Raw genomic sequence first — 22484 nt, 5'->3', positions numbered from 1 at the left:
CTTGTCCTCATCTGTGTCTGATGACAAATCACTGTCTTCTACAATGAGCGCAAAAACAAGCACAAAAAAGTGGGAAATGCAAGTAAAAACCCTACAACCACTGTATAAGATGCACCCAGTTTGTAGTCCCCATATTTTTCGAAAAAGGGTGCATATTATACATGGGGAAATATGGTAGGTGTTTTGCTTTTTCTCAGCTGAGGAAGCAGACTAAGAAAATAAGTTAACTTGACCAATGTTATATAGCTAGAAGTGGTAAATGGGGGCCCTAGTCACCCTTTGTTTTGGCAGGCTCATCTCTTAAGATTTTATTTATTGATTTTATAGAGAGAAGGGGTGGAACGAGAAGTATCAACTCATAGTTGCTTCACTTACTTGTTCATTGATTGCTTGTTGTATGTGCCTTGACTAGGCAAGCGAAGGGTTTCAAACTGGTTCTTTTTCTTTTTCTTTTTTTTTTTTTCTGAAGCTGGAAACGGGGAAAGACAGTCAGACAGACTCCCGCATGCGCCCGACCGGGATCCACCCGGCACGCCCACCAGGGGCAACGCTCTGCCCACCAGGGGGCAATGCTCTGCCCCTCCAGGGGGTCGCTCTGCTGTGACCAGAGCCACTCTAGCACCTGGGGCAGAGGCCAAGGAGCCATCCCCAGCGCCCGGGCCATCTTTGCTCCAATGGAGCCTTGGCTGTGGGAGGGGAAGAGAGAGACAGAGAGGAAGGGGGGGGGTGGAGAAGCAAATGGGCGCCTCTCCTATGTGCCCTGGCCGGGAATCGAACCCGGGTCCCCCGCACGCCAGGCCGACGCTCTACCGCTGAGCCAACCGGCCAGGGCCTCAAACTGGTTCTTGATCTACACTCTCTCCACTGTGCTACCACAGGCCAGGCGTGGCAGGCCCATCTCTCTCTCTCTTTTTTTTTGTCTTAAGTGAGGAGCGGGGAGGCAGGGAGACAGACTCCTGCATGCACCCGGACCAGAATCCACCCGGCAAGCCCCCTATGTGGGGATGCTCTGCCCATCTGAGGCGGTTGTTTGACAACGAAACTATTCCAGCACCTGAGGTAAAGCCATGAAGCCATCCTCAGCGCCCAGGGCCAACTTGCTCCAACCAAGCCATGGCTGCAGGAGGAGAAGAGAGAAGAAATAGGGAAAAGGGGAGGCATGGAGAAGCAGATAGTTACTTCTCCTGTGTGCCCTGACCAGGAATCGAACCTGGGACATCTACATGCTGGGCCAATACTCTACCTCTGAGCCAATCGGCCAGGGCCAGGTCCATCTCTTAAACAGGTCATTAGCATGTTTAATTAGAGCAGGCCTGTTGGACTTTGTGAAGCTATGAGGTTAGTGCATAGGCTTTGGATCTTTGGCCTAAGTCATTAATTTAGAGGTTATAGATAAGACTGAGAGGTGAAAGAGTTGTCATTATTGGAGGACTGTATCTTGTGAATTAACCTACATTTAACTATCCAGTAGATAGGAGAGGAAAACTTAACAGGAAATTAGTAAAAGTCTAACCAATTATACTTTAATCTTGGTTTAAATGATGATAGTTTTCAACATACCTGTGCAACTTCAGGGGGTTTAAGCAGTTTTTCCTTTTTAGGCTTGACTTTGCCTGGGTTAGTACCTTTATAGAGGGAGGGAAGTCTTGCTTTGGTGTTTAGTTCTTCAGTAATGTGAACCTAAAAGGCACAATTAGTGATTATAAGACAAGTTTCATGTTCACGGTTTATTCTTTGCTATTGCTTCTTACTTTAAATTAAACCTTTATGCAGGAGCAAGGCAAATATTCTTTTTTTTCTGGGCTTTGTGGGTATTTGAACCCCGGTTTTCAAGAAAAAAGACTTAACTCTGTGAAGTTCTCTTCGGTGATAAATAAACTGACTTACTTAACTGGAAGTAAGATTAAAGGATGTTTAAGGAAGAGTTTCATAGATACTGGTAACAATTTAGATAAGGTTAGAAACCATCAAAACCTTTTTTGGTACTTAACTCTGAAGTATTCTTTCAAAATTACGCAGTCATTGTGTAATACTCTCATCTCTGGAAGTGGCTTTCAGAATAACTTTTAAAGTATGCTTAAGAAAACAACAAGACTTCTCACAAGTTAATTCATCACTGAAGCTATATGTAGTGAAAATGGTTGTCTTTTCAAACAGACCAAACAAGCTTTTTAAAAAATTTGGTCACAGAGAAGGATGTAGTCTCTTGTTTCCACGTTTGGTTTGGCGGGTCGGGAAGTTGGAGCATGGTTTTACTAGTTGTGGTAGTTATTCCATCAGCCTGACGTTCTGTCCATGAGCTTCTGCTCTCCTCCCATTATTTGGCTCTGAGATCAAGATGCTACAAATAAAGCATCTAACAAGGGGTGTAGCATATCCTAGATGTTCTTTTCCCCTTTCCTCCTACCCTTGTTTCCTTTTAACTCTTGCTTCAGTGGTTTTTAATTTCACCATTGGCTTCTGAGTTCTGTTAGCCTGTTGCAAGAACTGGCAAAAGAAAATCAGAGGTTATTAATTTGTGTGGGAATGAAATATATTTTCATGTGTTCTTTAGTATATTGGGGGTATTAGCAAACTTTAGTTTCGAGTTGAAAAATTAGTATTTTAAATTATTTTTATTAATTCAATAAGTAGTTACTGTGCACCTACTGTACATGTATTAGGTAGTATACTAGGTTCCAGTATACTGTGATTAACAAATAGACATGTTTCAACTATATACTTACAGTCTGGGGGGATACTGGTAAGTAAACAATGATAATAGAGTTTAGTAAGGGTTGTGAGGGATGAAAGAGTGTAGGAAAGGCTCTTAACTCTGGCTCTAGACAGAGAGGCTTCCCTGAGTAATGTGAACTGAGATTTGGGTGGAGTTACTAATAACAGCCAATATCTAATATGAATTGATTATTTGCTGTCTCGGAGGCACCTTCTAATATCAGTTGGTTCTCAGATCTACCCTAAAAGTTGGAAACTGACTTATAAAAGGCTGAGCAACTTGCTAAGATCTCTTGGTTAATAAGTGGTGAGGCTGGGATTTCATCTTGGGTAGCTTTGTTCTAGAGCTCGTGTTTGTAACTACCTCCCCTTAAATAGAGGCAAAAGGGGTCTGTGTTCCAGGTGGGGCTCTATTTTCTTTCAGCGTGTAGAATAGTGTGGGAAGCTGTCTGCAGTCTTGCAGTATTTATTATGCCCTTCGTAAGGTTTAGAGCATTAGTTTGGCTGGATGGAAAGAAATTTTTATCTCAGTGTATACTTTGTTTAAGCTACTCTGAAGTTTGTCAAAACTGAATTAATATCCTGTCTAGGTGCTCAAGGAGCTTGCAGCGAGTCAGAGAAGGAAAGTCATAGTTTATGCTTCTTTGTGACTGTAACTAGTTTCCCCATTGATGAGGATTAAGGGGCTGCTTCTTGGAGGGTGAATAATTTGAGTTGAATTTTGAAGGATGTATAAAGTTTGGATAGGCAGAGGAGAGAAATGGAAATTCTAGGTAGAAAGATCCAAGATAGCGAAAGCATTATGGTGGCACAAGCTTAGGGAACTGTGGACATTGGGGATTTATTTTGTTTGAAAACTCAGGCTGATAAAGGTAAGCAGATGGGTTAGAACTGGATTCTAGCATCATTCCAAAACTAGGTTCCTAATAAAAGAGCTTACACATAGGGAACATTTCCTTCATGTCTTTGAAAACAGGTCACTCCAATTTTTGTTTGATTAGTTCCCATTCAATTCATTTTGTCTTTAACAGTTCCTAGTCAGTGTTAACAAATTGTGATACAAACGATATATAAAAACAAATCATTCAATTTCATCACTTAAAGATAGCCACTATTAAGATTTACCTTTCTATATTTTTACTTATAATAAGCTTATTTACTAAAAGAGGATTATATTACATGTACATACAGCTTTGAAAGTGTGTGTTTTTTAATTTAATAATATAAGGAAGATAATCTTCCACTGTAAATATATATATTTAGTGTCTAGATCAGGCATGGCCAACATATGGCCCGTGGGCCACATTTGGCACGCGTAATGAGTTATGTGGCCTGTGATTAAATTTTTAATATTCTCTGCACCACGCACTATGGAAATGAAATAAGTGGTACTTTTAAATCGTTATACATAAACTACGATATCTAACCATTGTACAATAATGAAAGTTAAAATCTCAGCTACTCAGAAGCGGAAGCGTCTTTGATTATTGGAAATCGAGATATTTAAGAAGATAGTGATACGCAGAAAAGAATTCCGCGTGTGACTAATCTAGGGTTAACTTCCAATAATTGGTTGAATGGATTCGCGATACTTATTTTTTTTTAAAAATTCCATTATAAAGTTTTACAGCCCTGGCCAGTTGGCTCCAGTGGTAGAGCGTCGGCCTGGCGTGCAGGAGTCCCGGGTTCGATTCCCGGCCAGGGCACACAGGAGAAGCGCCCATCTGCTTCTCCACCCCTCCCCCTCTCCTTCCTCTGTCTCTCTCTTCCCCTCCCGCAGCCAAGGCTCCATTGGAGCAAAGTTGGCCCAGGCGCAGAGGATGGCTCCATGGCCTCTGCCTCAGGTGCTAGAATGGCTCTGGTTGCAGCAGAGCAATGCCCCAGATAGGCAGAGCATTGCCCCCTGGTGGGCATGCTGGGTGGATCCCGGTCAGGTGCATGCGGGAGTCTGTCTGACTGCCTCCCCTTTTCCAACTTCAGAAAAATACCAAAAAATAAATAAATAAAAATTAAGATTTACAACTTTTGTATTCATCTGTGCAATTTTTATAAGCAGGTGAATAATGGAAAATATGGAAATTTAAAAAAAACTCGCCAAGGAATATTTAGTAATCTTCAGCTCATCTTATATTTGTGAACAAACTTTTTCTTTAGTGAATCTAAATAAAAGTACAAGATCAAGATCGAATGATTTACATTTGGAGGCTCTGTTAAGAATAGCTACTATAAGTATAGAGCCAGATATTAAAAAATAATAGGCGATGCAAAGTGCCTCAACACATCACATTAGTTTTTTTGTTAATTTGTTGTACTAAATTACTTACATTTATTCATAAGCAAATTACATAATAAAATTTTGTTTACTTAAACGAATTGTTTTTGTATTTAATATTTTTTAATTTTAATATTTTGTCCTTCCCGTGAAAAAAGTTTTCTTTCTAATCTGGCCTGGGGCAAACACTGTTGGCCATGCCTGGGCTAGATAGTATTTCACTCTGGATATACTGTTAATTTGTGTAATACTCTATTGGTAGGCATTTATGTATATGTGTATTTTCTGCTGTTATTTACATCTGTAACTACTTTTTTACACTTTATATGTAATATTTAATTCTAGTTTATTTTCTAAGTTTCTTGAAGTAGATGGATAGTTAAAAGGATATGTACCATATTTCCCCATGTATAAGACATACCCTTTTAAAAAAAATTGGGGTCTAAAAACGGGATGCATCTTATACAGTGGTTGTAGATTTTTTAAACTTGCATTTCCTGCTTTTATGTGCTTGTCTTTTTTTTAAATTTCGGGCCCCAAAATTAAGGTGTGTCTTATACATGGGGAAATACGGTACTTCTTTAGTTCTCTTGATACCTGTATTCTTTCAGATGTAGAGTGTATGAGAGTTTTTTTTTCTTTAGTGTGTCCAACACTGGTAATACCAGTGTTCTAAATATTTTCACTAAACGTAACATATCAGAGAGAAGAAATTAGTTATTTCCCCAAATCAAATGTCCTTATATATCTTTTTTCAACCTATTATGTATATCTTTCTATATCTTCCATGGCTAAAAAATGTTCCATTGTGTGGCTGTCTTGGTTTATTTAATTCCGTATAAGTGAACATTTAGATTGTTTCCAAACTTTTACTATTATAAACATGGCTATTTATTCATCTTTGTGCAATTGACCTATTATTTTTCATGATTTATCTTGCTAAAAGTGTTATTACAAGGTCAAGAAAAATTACTTTTTATATGAAGTGGTTTACTGAATACTTGGTATTAATGTGTTTTGATAGAATGTAATATTCTAATTAGTTGAATTAACTTTGGTACTTAAATTCTGCAAGTAGTAACTGAGAGAATATTAAATGCCAGGCACTGTACAAGATTTTAGAAAATTCAAAGGTGAAAAAGACACTTTTCTTGCTATAACAGGAATTTAGAATTTGAATCAATAGCATAATGATATGAAACTACTTTTGATTATTTTATGCCTTGATCTTGCTATAATGACTCTTAAAGGAAAACCATATAGATATATTTATTTTTACTTTATTTTATCTTTTTCCTAAACAGGAAAATAGTTCTGCTTGCAGGATGGGCATTATTCTTATTCCTTGCATACAAAGTTTCCAAAACAGACCGAGAATATCAAGAATATAATCCTTATGAAGTATTAAATTTGGATCCCGTAAGTAGTATTTTTATATAATGCACATTAGCTTAATGACCCCATGAATATACTGTAAGTTCACAACCTAAAAGAAACTTGACTGTGCCTAAAAAATAAGGCTTCAGTCAGTTAAATTTTTTATTAAAATATCTAACCCATTATTTTTTATTATTCAGTTTTTTAAGCTACAGAGATAGATGATTATCATCTTATTAAGGATTGATTTGTAATTGCTAAAATGTAAGAATATTTGAAGATCAGATGAGAAGTATATTTTTAAAAGACATGTAAGGTGGGTTTAATGCAAAGTTAAAACCAGGAGGTTTGTATGTCAGTTGAATGATTGAAATCTTATGTCCCTGTGTTAGCTGACTGAAGGTAGAATATTAACTCTTTATGACTTATAAAGAACTTTTCATAGAAATTCAGGTTAACCTTGGGTTTATTCGTGGGTGATCTCTTGATTGAACTTGATTGATGGGTTTCAACAGAAAATTAGTTTTTTAAGTGTATCAATGGAAAGTTAGAACTGAAACGAATGCTAGCGGTCATCTAGCCTTTTTTTCTGATGGTGAAAATGAGGCCTGGAAAATTTGTATCTTGTCTGGGGTCCCATAACTTTGTAGTAGCCAAGCTAAATTGGGTGCTCTTTCCATTTTCCCCCCAAACCACTTCTTTAACTTCTAATGTCTACTCAGTAGATGACTTAATTCAGATCAGGAGTTATTTAACTTCTGGTTTTCTGCTTTGTAGAAGAAAAGTATACCTATCATCTGTTTTTTCTTATTGTGCTGATCATGGTCACTGAGAGATTTTAAAGATTAAAAGATTTGGGGGCAGCCTGACCAGGCAGTGGCACAGTGTTTAAAGCACTGGGACTCGGAGGACCCAGGTTCGAGGCCCTGAGGTTGCCAGCTTGAGTGCAGGCTCATCTGGTTTGGCAAGGCTCACCAGCTTGAGCTCAAGGTCGCTTGCTTGAGCAAGGGGTCACTTGGTCTGCTGTAGCCCCCCAGTCAAGGCACATATGAGAGAGCAATCAATGAACAACTAAGGTGCCTCTCTCCTTTCCCCCTTCCTGTCTGTCTGTCCCTATCTGTCCCTCTCTCTGTTTCTGTCACCAAAAAAAAAAAAAAAAGTTTGGGGGCAGTTTGATGCTATGAAAAGTCAATATGGAAAATTTGTTAGTAGAAATGAGTCTAATTAGGAAACAACTAATGTTAAATATTTACTTAATATTAAAATTTTGACAAGCATATAAAACAAGATATTCTTCAGATTATTTCTTAAAAAGGAAACTAACTTTGGATAGAGGGTTTTTTCAGCAAGACTTAATTTACTGTGATCATTCTTTGATATTTAAATGTCACCATCCTTTTATTTTATTTAAATATGGCATTACAGTTGACCCTTGACAATGTAGAGATTGGGGTGCTGGTCCTGTCAATTAGCCCTTTTTTATCATCATTATTAGTGGGAAAACAATATTTGCAGTCTGCAGTTGGGAAACTATGATTGAGAATGCAAAAAGACTATTTTTGATCCATACTTAATTGAATCTGCGATGTGAAATCCATGAATATAAAAAGAAAATCCACATATAGGTGGACCTGTGCAGTTTAGTCTGTGTTCATGGTTTTAGTCTCATGTCATTGGTGCCTAGAGTAGTGATAGCACATTGTAGGTGCTCAATAAAATAAATATGTTGGACAAAATAAGTATATTTTTATTTAAAACACATGGGGTGAAATTTATGGGACAAAATATATACGATAAAAACTTCATTTGCGCAGTGGATAAAGCGTTGACCTGGAAATGCTGAGGTCGCTGGTTTGAAACCCTGGGCTTGCCTGGTCAAGGCACATATGGGAGTTGATGCTTCCTGCTCCTCCCCCCTTCTCTCTCTCTGTCTCTCTCCTTTCTAAAATGAATAAATAAAATAAAAATAAAAAAACAACAAAACTTCATTTTCTCTTTCTGGAAATATTGAGTAGTTTATATTTTATGTTCAAAATGGGATGTATTTTGTATTTGCAACATTGTGCTTATTTATACTAAGATAAACCTTTTCATTTTAGGGGGCAACAGTAGCAGAAATTAAGAAACAATATCGTCTGCTGTCACTTAAATATCATCCAGATAAAGGAGGTGATGAAGTTATGTTCATGAGGATAGCAAAAGCTTACGCTGCGTAAGTATTATAGAACTCAGTACACATTTTTAAGAGTGGTAAAGATAGGTTTCTATTTGAATAAAGTAGTAAATAAAATAGTTGTCATACACTTTAATTAATTGCTGACCTCATATGCTGAATCTCATTTATAGTACTGTCTGGCAATGCTAAAATGCTAATCTCAGTAACCTTAATTTTGAGTAATTTAGAGTAGTGTACTTGCCAGATGAAGTTGGTTAAATTAAATAGTGATATGTTAATTGAGCTTTTACTATACATCTTGATTAGAAGAGGATGTACTTACACCTGTTTTCATGTCTAGGCTTTTTTATTAGGCTAGATCTATTTCTCTTAGCAGTATAGCTTGTCTCATTTAAACTCTTAAAGACCAGTTTAATTTTTGGGAAACAGGATAGAGTATATACAATTAGAAGTACCAGTGTCACCCCAATAAATTTTAAAAAATTAGAAGTAGTTATTCCTTGAACATTACTGTTACAGAGATAAAGGTTAGCTGGATTCTTTAGGTCTCATGATAGGTATATATCTACATAGCTCTTATGTTTAAGAGTAAAATACAGACAATATGTCTGTGTTTTGAGGAATCAGTGATATATAATGTGAGCCGATTTAAAAAATATAAGTAAATAGTAGGATACTCAAGTAAAGTAAAAGTGGTGTGTGAACTATAGAAGTTCGGGAAATACTGTTTTCTTCCATTTTTTGCATAATACGAGTTACATTGACTTTATCTCCTTTTGCCCCTTTTCTATGGATTGCTTGCTATCTATATGAATGTGATTCTGTAATTCAGGAGCTTCTGAAGTTGACTGCATTTTCTTTTCTGCACAGCAGATGTCCTCCAAAAGACTGTCTTTCTCTTGGTGGCTCCTCTCCCCCCTTTTTATTTATTTATTAAAAATTATTTTTATTCATTTTAGAAAAGAGAGAGAGAGAGAGAGAGAGAGAGAGAGAGAGAGAAGGGGGAGGAGCAGGAAGCATCAACTCCCATTTGTGCCCTGATCAGGCAAGCCCAGGGTTTCGAACTGGCGACCTAAGTGTTCCAGGCTGACGCTTGATCCACTGAGCCACCACATGTCAGGCTCCTTCCCTCCTTTTTTAAATGTGTGTCCTTCAAGCTTCTACTCTTCACTGTACAAATATTTCATTGCCTTAGTTACTGGTTTCAGGTAATTTAAGAAGAACTGAAGATTTTCATAGGAAGTTAGATAGACAAGACTACTTAGTTAATAGTTTTAATTTTAGTGCAGCTATTTTTTCCACCCTAATCTTCAGGTATTGTAACATTTTCAAGTTCATGAGTTTGTTTTCAGGTTACTGGAAATCTGACTTGTAATGATGTATAAAGTACAGAAGAATGAAATGTGGCCTTTAGTTTTAACTCATTTTTATGATTGAGATATAGAATGTTTTGTATGTAAAATGCCTTAGTTGATGGTCTGTGTCACACAAATGAAGAAGTAAATGATTGTGGGATCCAGACTTTGTAATCTTATAACTTGTACTGCAAGTATAACAAGATAAAGCTGTACATTTTACTAAATACAAGTTATGACTTACTGAGTTGATGCTCTCATCTGTGTATAACTGTAGCAGCCTAAGTATAACTCAGGCAACTTTTGGAATGCAAAAGTTACAGGCTTTGATCTACAAATCTTTTTAGAATTTGCTTTGGGGGCCCTGGCCGGTTGGCTCAGCGGTAGAGCGTCGGCCTAGCGTGCGGAGGACCCGGGTTCGATTCCTGGCCAGGGCACACAGGAGAAGCGCCCATTTGCTTCTCCACCCCTCCGCCGCGCTTTCCTCTCTGTCTCTCTCTTCCCCTCCCGCAGCCAAGGCTCCATTGGAGCAAAGATGGCCCGGGTGCTGGGGATGGCTCTGTGGCCTCTGCCTCAGGCGCTAGAGTGGCTCTGGTCGCAACATGGCGACGCCCAGGATGGGCAGAGCATCGCCCCCTGGTGGGCAGAGCATCGCCCCTGGTGGGCGTGCCGGGTGGATCCCGGTCGGGCGCATGCGGGAGTCTGTCTGACTGTCTCTCCCTGTTTCCAGCTTCAGAAAAATGAAAAGAAAAAAAAAAAAAAAAAAAAAAAAAAGAATTTGCTTTGGTTATTCAGGAAATTTTCTCTTCCCTTATTTACCTATTTTAGTAAATTAGCTGGGTCATTCCTACAGTGTATCCATAAAGTCATGGTGCACTTTTGACCGGTCACAGGAAAGCAACAAAAGATGTTAGAAATGTGAAATCTGCACCAAATAAAAGGAAAACCCTCCAAGTTTCTGTAGGATGATGTGACCAGGTGGTGGCGCAGTGGATAAAGCGTTGGACTGGGATGCGGAGGACCCAGGTTCGAGACCCCAAGGTCGCCAGCTTGAGCGCGGGCTCATCTGGTTTGAGCAAAAAGCTCACCAGCTTGGACCCAAGGTCGCTGGCTCCAGCAAGGGGTTACTCATTCTGCTGAAGGCCCACGGTCAAGGCACATATGAGAAAGTAATCAATGAACAACTAAGATGTTGCAATGAAAAGCTTATGATTGATGCTTTTCATCTCTCTTCGTTCCTGTCTGTCTGTCCCTATCCCTCTCTCTGACTCTCTGACACTCTCTCTGTCTCTGTAAAAAACCCACAAAAACATGTTTTCATGTGATTGTACACATGAATATGTTTCTTAGCTCTACATAGCAAACTCAGAGCCCCTAATATATAATTTAGTGAGACATCCTCTAGATCAGAATTTATAATCTGGGATCCTGAAATTGAATACAGAATTTACATATATTTATAAATGTGTCTATATTCCAGAGCAAAAGGGGCACAGATTCCATTAGATTTATGTTAGGATCTATGATACAACCCCCACTTCCAAAGTTATGAGATATAATCATGTTTAGGAAACTTTATACTCATTGAATTTTTAAAAAATTATGTTAGCATTAATTGGGCTTGTTTAAGCTTGTTATATATAAATTAACAAATCACCTAGGTATTAAGTATTTTAAGTCTTGGGAATGGTATTATACTAAAGCACTAGTAAGTGGCAAAAAAATCACTACTTTTTAAAAAGTTGATGAATCCTTTTATTTGATTGAGTATCCAGCATGGTGCCTCTCACATAGCAGTTGTACAAGTTGGTTTAAGGAATGAGTTAATGGAATTGTAATCAGGTATGTCTACAGGTTAAAATCAAGTGCTTCTATGATGTGAACTATGCTTTATTTTGCAAAATCTAAGGGCATTTTATAGAGAATAAAGCAGTTTATCATCCTGCCATCAGCAGAAGGGCAGAGGGGACAGAGATAATTATTTTGGGGGAAAGAATGTAATTAGAAGACAGAATATTGAAACAATGGCTGAAGCTTTGGGTAGAGTATACAATTGTAGAGGTAAACTGGGGCAGACTGTTTTTTGAGAAACATCCCTCAACAGAAAAGAATCTTAGCACCATTTATGAAAATAAGTACCTTGACATCTTTAATCCTTATTTAACTGTATCTCTGCTTACACTGTTTAAACTAAGGCCACAGTAAAATAAGGAGCCGGGGAAACCTCACTTTCCATTGTATTCTATAATGGAAACAGTGTTAAGTAGAGATACAGTTAAATAAGGATTAAAGATGTCAAGGTACTTATTTTCATAAATAACCAAATCAGTGTTTGAAAATATTCCTTCTTTCTCTTTTGAAAATATGTTGCCAGTTTGAGGGATTATTATTATTATTATTATGAATTAATTTTATATTTAGAAAATAGGTATATATCATTAAGTGTGAACATGCTCATTAAAAAGAATTTGGAAAATGTAGAGCATATAAGAAAGAAAAGGTACCTACAATCCTCTCTGCCTTTTCAGAAAATGTATTAGCAAGTTAAATCTCCTTGCTTGAAGTGGCTGAATGTGAGGAGCCAAGGGGCAGCCAGGAATTTGTATCAGGCCTCACTAGTTCTTGTTTCCCTGGGCCCCTTATTTTTTCTGATTTCAGAGACACGCTTCTTGAATCTCTGACATTAATATCTTCAAAAAATGACTTGGTTGGTTAATTGAATTTGTATATATAAGTACTTATTTTTCAGATGGGGCTTTCTAACTATTAAATTTTGTTCTTTTGATTTTTTTTTTTTTTTTTTTTTTTTTGATGCTAGTTTAACAGATGAAGAATCCCGGAAAAATTGGGAAGAATTTGGAAATCCAGATGGACCTCAAGGTGTGGTAAATAATGATTAAAAAACACTGGGGCTGGCCTGACCTGTGGTGGCGCAGTGGATAAAGCGTCGACCTGGAACCCTGAGGTCGCCGGTTTGAAACCCTGGGCTTGCCTGGTCAAGGCACATATGGGAGTTGATGCTTCCTGCTCCTCCCCTCTTCTCTCTCTCTCTCTCTCTCTCTTTCTCTCTCTCTCTTCCTTCTAAAATAAATAAAAATATCTAGAAAAAAAATTTAAAACAAAACAAAAACACTGGGGCTATGATATATGTTTTTAAAATTTTAATTCGATTGAAAAGAATATTTTGATTTTCGTATTGTATGAGTAGGAAAATTACAACCACAGGGAGTTAAATAGATATGTAAATTTAGTTCCCTTTAGTTTTTTAACTTGTTTTTTTTCCTAGGGACTAGTTAGGAAGATAGAACTTTGATTTTATGGGAAGAGTAGTCATTCATCATTTTCAGTTAGTAGTTTATAAAAATTGGATGAAAAAAATGTTTTTCTTTGCTGTCTTTAAAAAACATTTTCTTAATATTCAGTGTTTACATAAACTCAGGTAGGATAAAAGAATATAGATTTTTTTTTTAGGAAGAAGGAATTCATGTACTTAGATTGGATATTTTTTTTCCTTCTGGAAAAATGTTTTTGATACAAGCTATATATTTGTTATCTTGTGCAATGGTAACACACATAAGAAGATGATCTTTAAGTTTTTTTTGTGAGGGGTAGGAGGCAGAATTTGGGGATATAAGCAAAACTGGAAGTACAGGAATATTCTTCTTATTTTAGCCACAAGTTTTGGAATTGCTCTGCCAGCTTGGATAGTTGACCAGAAAAATTCAATTTTGGTAAGTGCATTTAAATAAGACACATTATAATGTGTCCGACATATCTTGGTAATATAAAGAGAGATATTACAATGAAAATACTGGTATGCTATTTTTAATTTGTGTATTGTGAAATTTTTTACGTAGTGGAGAAAAGAATTGGTTCCCATTATTAGGTCGCTGGTTTGGGGCATTGTGTTCTAAATGTAGTTTTAAAACTTTCAAGTTGTATCGATTTTCTTTTGGAGGCAGTTTCAGATTGGGTAGTACCCTTGGTTTGGGGAACTACTGTTTATCTTAAATTGTGCTTAAAATTGAAATTATCCTTCATATCACATTTACCCAGGTTAAATTAATTTTAATATATGCTAACTTAATGGTTTATATTCCATATGGTACTTCAGGAGGCAGTAGAATATCAGACTTCAATCAGTTTTAGCTGCTGAACTTGGAAACATTGGGAGTTCCTATTGTTCAGGAATAGATGATTCTCTACTTTCTTGAAGATAATTATCTAGGAGCTATCCTTGAAATAATAAAAACCAAAATCTAAATAGTCTGTAGTTTGTTTTGAAATGATTAATATTATTTTATGGCAGATTAATGTTTGTTATCTTTAAGGTATATAGTTGCTCTGTGTAAGTGTGTTTATTTAGCATGTTTACAATTTCTCTGGGAATACTAGAGAAGAGAAAGATAGGTTAGCTGCCATTTTGGGATCAAGCAGTAGGAGAAAAATCTGAGACCAGTAGACTTCAAACAGAATATTACAAAGTTGCTCCTTGATGTTTAGTCAAAGGAACAGGGCAGGATTTTGTTACTTATTTTCAAGTCACTAACCACTTGCCAGGGTGTGGGGAGATATATATATATATATTATATATATATTATAGGTACTTACCGGAAGGGAAATAGAATTTATAAAGCTGTTTTGCTGGTGTTATCTATAGACCAATGAAAAGGTAATTTATATAGTGGAAAAGAACATAGATTCTAAAGCTAGAATGCCAGTCCTAGCTCCCACCTGCTAGCTATGTGACCTAGGACAAGTCATCTAACCTGTATATGCTGAAGGTTCTCTATCTACAGAAGGAAAATAATAACGGTACCTTCCTCAGAGGGTTTGAAAATAAGAATTAAATAATACATGAGGAGTGCTTTTAATAGTGCTTTCTCCATGTTAACCTCAAAATAAGTGTTCATGGATGTTGTTATAATTTGATGAATGTCATAATTTTTTCTCTTTAACTCTAGGTTTTATTTGTGTATGGATTAGCATTCATGGTTATCCTTCCAGTTGTTGTGGTAAGTTCTAGCTCTTTTTGTTAACATATTTTTGGAAAAGGAATTGGTGACATGCTTTGGAGTGTCCATGTAAGATTGTAATTTATATTATTATATACTCCATTGATCCTTGAAATTTGGGAATCTTTTTTATTTTATTTATTTATTTTTTTGCAAGAAAGATGGACACAGTGAGAGGAACACGTAGGGGCAGACAGGAAGGGAGAGAGATGAGAAGCATCAGTTCTCTGTTGCGGCACCTTAGATGTTCATTGATTGCTTTCTCTTATGTGCCTTGACCTGGGGGCTACAGCAGAGTGAGTAACCCGTTGCTCAAGCCAGCAACCCTGCACTCAAGCTGGTAAGCCTGTGCTCTATCCAGATGTGCCTGCGCTCATGCCAGTGACCTCAGGCTTCAAATCTGAGTCCTCTGCATCCCAGGCCGATGTGCTATCCACTGCACCACCACCTGGTCAGGTGAAATTTAGGAATCTTATATTCAGCTATACTTTAAAGGTGACATCACTTGAGTATGTTAAATTTCTTTCCAATCCAAAAGTTACAATTGATATAATACAGATGTATTTAGAGTTTAAAATGAGTTTTTCTTCATCACCTCCTAAACTCCATTTCTGTCAGAGATAATTACTGCTTAATTTGGTGTTTTCCCTTTTAAATAGTATTTTTCTATGCATTATGTATACATACACATTTAAAAAATCTTACTATATGTATGTACACATTTAAAAAATTTTACTATATGTATTGCTCTGAAACTTTTTGCTTCAGATATTAGGAGCACAATGTATAGAGCAACCTCAGTTTTAAAAATAATATAGTAAACTTTATGATTTTACTGTTTATTACTTTTATGATTGGTAGCGGAATTTCTGATCTTATAGTACCTGAGACCTATAGTGGGGCTAATAATTAACCTGTTGTGCCTTCTTCATAGGATTTTTGTGTGAGAATTCAATTATATGGAATAATGTAAATGAAAGTAGTATATCAACTATAAAATTCCTTCTACATTTATTTATTAAATATTTACTGAAGATATGCTAGGTGTCAGGAACCAGCTTGTTGCTTCTTGTAATGGGTTGTTAAATTCTTATCTTGTTTTCAAACAATTTCTAGCTGAAATTTCAAATGTTTTAATGATATATATGTAGTGAGATAGATTGATATTCTGGCATCAGATAGAATAAATATTTGCTAAATAAGTAACTTGAAATATGTAGTGAAGGCATTTGTTCCAAAACTAAGGTATTTTTATTGATTTATGAACATTTAGAAAATTTCAACATAGACATATTCTGTATCAAACTTAACATTTATTATAGTTTTCATGTTTTAAATTTATTTGTGTTTTAGGGGTCTTGGTGGTATCGCTCAATACGCTATAGTGGAGACCAGATTCTAATACGTACAACACAGATTTATACTTATTTTGTTTATAAAACTCGAAATATGGATATGAAACGTAAGTAACTTTAAGTAACTATGATGTTAGATTATTTTCTGAGCCATTTATGTGGAGTTGATACACATTTAATTGGAGAAATTCCATTTTACGGTTTTATTGATAGTTCATGTAACTAAAGCTGGAGGAAAATGCTAACACCTTTATCACATTTCTTGATCTATTTCTGTTATTCCCAGCAACACAGCTATAGGTGTGTTTTTCCCCCAGAAATTTTATGTTAGAGTTTCATGTAGGTGAATTTTATAATAGTACCAACATTTCTTGAGTATTTATTATGTGCAAGGCATTACTGGGGACTATACATACATTAATTCACTTAATTTTTGCTATGCCCCTTTAAGTAAGTGCCATTTTTAAGTACATTTTATAGATGAGGAAACTTAAACCCAGGGATACAGAATAAATGAAACAGCCAGGATCCCAACCAAGCAGTCTGGTTCCTGAGCCATAAACCAGTATGATATAGCATATTAATTGTAATACAATAAGTAGAGATCTTGGGTGTGTTGAAAGAAAACTGCCAGGATAGTGCATTCCCAGAGTCTTATTTTAAGATTTCTTATATAATAAGTACCATTCTAAATACTTTCTTTGATCCCATAAAGCTAACTTTGTAAATTTTATACCTGGAATATATAATACTGCCTTTCAGAATCACTGCTATGCAGAAATCATGGATATCCCTCTTCCCCTCCTTAGAAAGAAAAAAGAAGATACAAGTTTTAAATTGTGCCTCACTGGAAAATGCATTTTTTTGTTCCAAAACCTAAATGGGCTTTTCTGTATTTTAGATTTGTCAATTTTACTATCTTTCTTGATAATGAGAAAGAGATTCCTCAGGATCACATGACTGAGATTATATTTCTGAGGAATGAGCAGATTTTTTATTTCTGAGGCACCAGTGAATGTTACTCTACCTTATGCACACATATCACTCTTCCTTATGCTGGATTAGAATATTAATATAGAACTCATTTCCTTATGAAAAATATTTCATGTTTATAATGTTTTAACATGTTTTTTGTATCAGTTATCTTGATTTCTGCTTCATTTTTGAGGGCGGTACTTAGTCTTATACAATTAATTGAATTAAAATATTGTTTAGCTGGTGGGTTAGGTTATATATTCTTGGTTACTTTAGTATTGGCACCATTTATATAGCCATCTTAGAAACAATTTTCATGAAAATATTTGAAGGTAGTAATAGCAATAGCTCACACATTAATGTGCTTACTGTGTGTCAGGCTCATATGAAGAAACTAAGATCCATTGAGAGGTGAAGACTATTATCTAAGTCAGTGGTTTTTAACCTTTTTTACACTTGGGGACTGGTGAAAATAGTTATTTTGGAGATTGCTAAGGCAGAAATCACCCTGAGTGTAAGTGAATGCAACTAAGATCATTGGGTCTGTAATCTTTATACAACATCAGGGTGGTTAACTCTTTCACTGACCGGCATGAAATTTCTGGCAGACTGGGACCAGTGGTTGAAAAACATGCTCTAGGACTAGGTCATATAGCTAAGAAGCGAAAACTCCAGGGTTTATGCGTTTAACTTTTATGTTCTCCTGCTTTCTGTGAATATACATTGCGTGTATTTTCTACTGTAAGGTAAAATTGATAACTATAGTGCCAGTCATTACAGAGCTTGTATAGGCTAACAAGAATAATGCTAGTTTATGGTGGAGCAAAGTAGGTTTATAGTATAGTGGTTTATATGAAAAATACAATAATTAATAAATAATAAGAACAAGAATAAACTTTGTGTTTCACATAGTCACAACCATAAACCTATTTTTGCACACTCTGTATGTGGCTGCGAATCATGTGTATTTCAAGAAACACTTCCCCAAAACCGCGAGGGTCCTGTAATGAAAGTTTCAGTAAATGACAGTGTATTTTAGTTTACTGAAGGGTCTGAGAAGTCATAAAGTGAAGAAACCTAAAACTCTTTAACTTATTATTTCTCAGCCATATTTAACCATAGAGCCCCCTTTTTTAACATAATGTCTATTATCACATGAAATACTTAATGCTCTGTAGAAAGTTTCTGTGAAATACATACTTAGGTCTAGAAACACATGTTATCTGAAGTGATTTCAATGGATCCAGTTGCTTAGGGACCCTTAATTTGATGTATATTTCTATTCACTTGTGATGGGAGTAATGTGCATGTTTAAAAAAGTGAGACTTTTTTGTGGGAGAAATTAATACTTGTTAGTAGTAGAGTTCAGATGGCTTCTAAGTACTGTATGTGGTTGGAAAACTGCCTCACACTAGGTTTAATGAAGTATCATTGGAAAGTAATAGGTGAGCAAATATATTTATTTACCTTTGTATTATTTTGTTTTCTTAGTTCTTATGGTTTTGATAGGAAAGTAATAGGTGAGCAAATATATTTATTTACTTTGGTATTTCTTTTGTTTTCTTAGGTCTTATTATGGTTTTGACTGGAGCCTCTGAATTTGATCCTCAGTATAATAAAGATGCCACAAGCAGACCAACAGATAATATTCTAATACCTCAGGTCAGGCTTATCTCCGAAATTTATTGATAAGCATTTAGTTATTAAAGTTAATGGTCATTTAAATGTGTGTTTTTGAATAATTATTTTATTTACTCTAGTTAATCAGAGAAATTGGCAGCATTAATTTAAAGAAGAATGAACCTCCACTTACCTGTCCATACAGCCTGAAGGCCAGAGTTCTGTTACTGTCTCACCTTGCTAGAATGAAAATTCCTGAGACCCTTGAAGAAGGTATTTGTTATTCTCCTCTCTGCACGGTTTTAGTGCTGTGAATGCAGTGGACTTAATTAGACCTCATGGTACAGTGTTTTTGTCACTGTTATATTTTGCTCAATCAAATAATTGCTCAAGGGGCTTTTATAAAATCTATTTGCTACATAATTACTTCACAAATACTTTGAAGGTCTAAGTCAGATGTTTCAGAAAATGTTAAGATTTAGTATTTTACAGTGAGAGAATACTCTATAAATAAATGTCTAGTCAGTTGCAGACTATGCAATTATTTCTAATGACTCTTTTAAAATTAATATTTATTTATTTATTTATTTACAGGGACAGAGAGAGAGAGTCAGAGAGAGGGACAAATAGGGACAGATAGACAGGAATGGAGAAAGATGAGAAGCATCAATCATTAGTTTTTCGTTGTGACACCTTAGTTGTTCATTGATTACTTTCTCATATGTGCCTTGACCGCGGGCCTTAAGCAGACTGAGGAACCCCTTGCTGGAGCCAGCGACCTTGGATCCAAGCTGGTGAGCTTTGCTCAAGCCAGATGAGTCCGCGCTCAAGCTGGAGACCTCGGAGTCTTGAACCTGGGTCCTCTGCATCCCAGTCCGACACTCTGTCCACTGCACCACCGCCTGGTCAGGCTCTAATGACTTCTTAGAAAAGGTTTTTGTAAGCTTTTGGGGGTAGGAGAAAAAAATGGATTTTACAACAAATATCTCAATCAACTCCACTTCTCACCACTACTACAACCACTCTCCAGCACTAGTTACTAATAAAGTGTTTAATCTTTAGAATTTCATAAGTACTTGAAGCCATTTACTGAATTCTACTTAAAAGTAGTAGATTGAGACAATGGTGTTACCAGGGAAGTCATGAAATTGTCATCTCTTCTTCACTTGCAGTATTTCAATTGAAGTTTTAAAAGAAAGCTGTTCTTAGGGAATTAATGTTCTTTCTGAATGAGACACCCCCCCCCCCTCCCCCTTTAAGCTGGTAATGCAATCAAATGCCTCTGCAAACAAGGCCTGTTGAAGCTCAGGGATTGGTGATAGGATAGGATGCTTATGATGGAATGAAGCAGTAATATTTAAGCATTGTTATTAGAGTTGGAAGTTAACTAATCTCTTCCTAATGTCTTGTACAGATATGAAACCATCTGCATTTTTACCAATTATCTAAGAAATAGGGAACACAATTTTTTAGGTTTGAATATTAACCCAGTAGATGATCTCAATGGTTAACTGTTATATGCAGTATAAATGAAAGAGTTTCCCCCACTCCTACACCTCTTCTTCCTCTCTTTCTCTCTGTGGATTTAGTTGATATTTATTCTCAATCTTAGCCTTTGGATTTATCCATAATGACACAGAAATGTACGTGGACAAGAAGAAAATTCTTAAAGTTCTTTTTTAAAATTTAATGTACTTCAGAGAAAGTCAATAAATTGATTTTTTAAAAAGCTATGCAGAGTGGTAAAGGTGGTAAAATTGAGAACAGTAAATTAGTGAGATGAATGACCACCCAGCTTGGAGAAGGTAATTTTATAGATCATGTCATTGATTTGCTAGTTTGTACTTAACTCTCATCCAGAACATCATTACTGATGAAATTGTTGTAATCATTTCAAAATAAAGTGACATGCATTTATTAGGATGATATAAATTTTTATTTTAAAAATATATTTTTCCATAAAATTATTTTTTGCATTTTCCATAAAATGAATTATAGTAGTAGTACTAAGTTTCTTTTCTTTTTTTTTTTTTTGTATTTTTCTGAAGTTGGAAACGGGGAGGCAGTCAGACAGACTCTTGCATGCGCCCAACCGGGATCCACCCAGCATGCCCACCAGGGGGCGATGCTCTGCCCATCTGGGGCTTCGCTCTGTTGCAACCAGAGCCATTTTAGTGCCTGAGGCAGAGGCCTCAGCGCCCAAGCAAACTTTGCTCCAATGGAGCCTTGGCTGCGGGAGGGGAAGAGAGAGACAGAGAGGAAGGAGAGGGGGAGGGGTGGAGAAGCAGATGGGCGCTTCTCCTGTGTGCCCTGGCCAGGAATCGAACCCGGGGCCCCTGCATGCCAGGCCGACGCTCTACCACTGAGCCAACCGGCCAGGGCCAGTACTGAGTTTTTTTAAAAAAAATTTTTATTGAATTTATTGGAGTGACATTGATTAATAAATTTGTACAGGTTTCAGGTGCATAATTCTATAATACACCATCTGTACTTTGCCTGTGTGTTTACCACCTCAAGTCTCCCTTCATCACTATCCCCCCACCCTCCTCCACCTTCACTCCCTCTCCTTTTCCTCTTGCAGTCCCCATACTGTCTTAAATATAGTTCTTAAAGGTTTCAAATGTAGTAAGATTAAGTTAAAGATTAGACTGTTTAAAAAAAAAGATAGGAAGTTAATTAATGATGTCCAACACCATAATACTAAAAATTTGCCTTTGAAACACCTAATCTGAGTTAAGGTTTTCTGACTGATTTGTGACGTATATCTACTTAGTAGACACTATTGGGATCAAACTGTAAAATTCTGAGGTCATGTGAGATATTTGTAGGATACCTGAAGTTTGGTATTAGTCATGGAGCAAAGGTGATAAAGATGTTTTAGCTATAGTGGTAGAATGATTTGTCGGGTTTTTTATTGTTTTGCAGATCAGCAATTTATGCTGAAAAAATGCCCTGCCCTACTTCAAGAAATGGTTAATGTAATCTGCCAACTAATAATAATGGCACGGAGCCGTGAAGGTGAGGAAGAGATGTGATTAATTATGTTGTACTTTTTCGTGCAAGCATTTGTAGATTACACTTCATAGTTTTAAGAATTTATGGGTACTTATTGTAATTGTGTCTATAGATGGAATCAGCTTTTCCAATTTTATCTTAAGTATTTTCTTATTTCTCTCCTTATATTTTCCATTATGTGAAGTGTTTATAACTTATATTTTGAATTTAATTTTTTTATGTTTTATTGTTATTTATTGTTTGCAAAGATTTAAAATATCCTTTTTCTCTGATTATTTTCAGTGTTAGGTTTTTCTTTGTTCTATAATGAGTTTAGAATAATTCTTTAAGTGATGCAATGATGATTTATTTGATATGTAGTGTTTTTTTCATGAAGGGAAAAAAGTGAGGAAGTTTGTAGTCAGTTATGGAAAGGGAGAGAGGCCCATAGAAAAGGAGGGAGTGGTTGTGGTTTATTATTACAGGAGATGTCAGTTCTTGGCATGGTGTCAGTATATTTTTGATACTGATAATATCTGGTAAGGGAAAAGAATTTTTCTATAAAGTCAATGTTTTTGGATAATGTGCATTTGACCAAGTTTATATATATATTTTTGTATTTTATCCAAT

The 22484-nt window shown here is 36.1% G+C and overlaps 1 protein-coding gene across 3 annotated transcripts in view; it reads left to right on the top strand.

The window, feature by feature from the left end:
- The window catches only part of SEC63 (SEC63 homolog, protein translocation regulator), a 99453-nt gene that overhangs the window by 36305 nt on the left and 40664 nt on the right, over positions 1–22484 (top strand). For all 3 annotated transcript variants that reach the window (XM_066247668.1, XM_066247666.1, XM_066247669.1), the window contains 9 exons: positions 6292–6406; positions 8464–8576; positions 12714–12775; positions 13568–13626; positions 14860–14910; positions 16264–16372; positions 18808–18902; positions 19001–19133; positions 21786–21878. In XM_066247668.1, the coding sequence (XP_066103765.1) occupies positions 6292–6406; positions 8464–8576; positions 12714–12775; positions 13568–13626; positions 14860–14910; positions 16264–16372; positions 18808–18902; positions 19001–19133; positions 21786–21878 (830 nt within the window). The remainder of the gene's footprint in view (positions 1–6291; positions 6407–8463; positions 8577–12713; positions 12776–13567; positions 13627–14859; positions 14911–16263; positions 16373–18807; positions 18903–19000; positions 19134–21785; positions 21879–22484) is intronic.

The sequence above is a fragment of the Saccopteryx bilineata genome, chromosome 12 (genome assembly GCF_036850765.1).
Source record: "Saccopteryx bilineata isolate mSacBil1 chromosome 12, mSacBil1_pri_phased_curated, whole genome shotgun sequence".
Classification (NCBI taxonomy): Eukaryota; Metazoa; Chordata; class Mammalia; order Chiroptera; family Emballonuridae; genus Saccopteryx; species Saccopteryx bilineata.
This window is presented reverse-complemented; position numbering and strand designations above follow the sequence as displayed.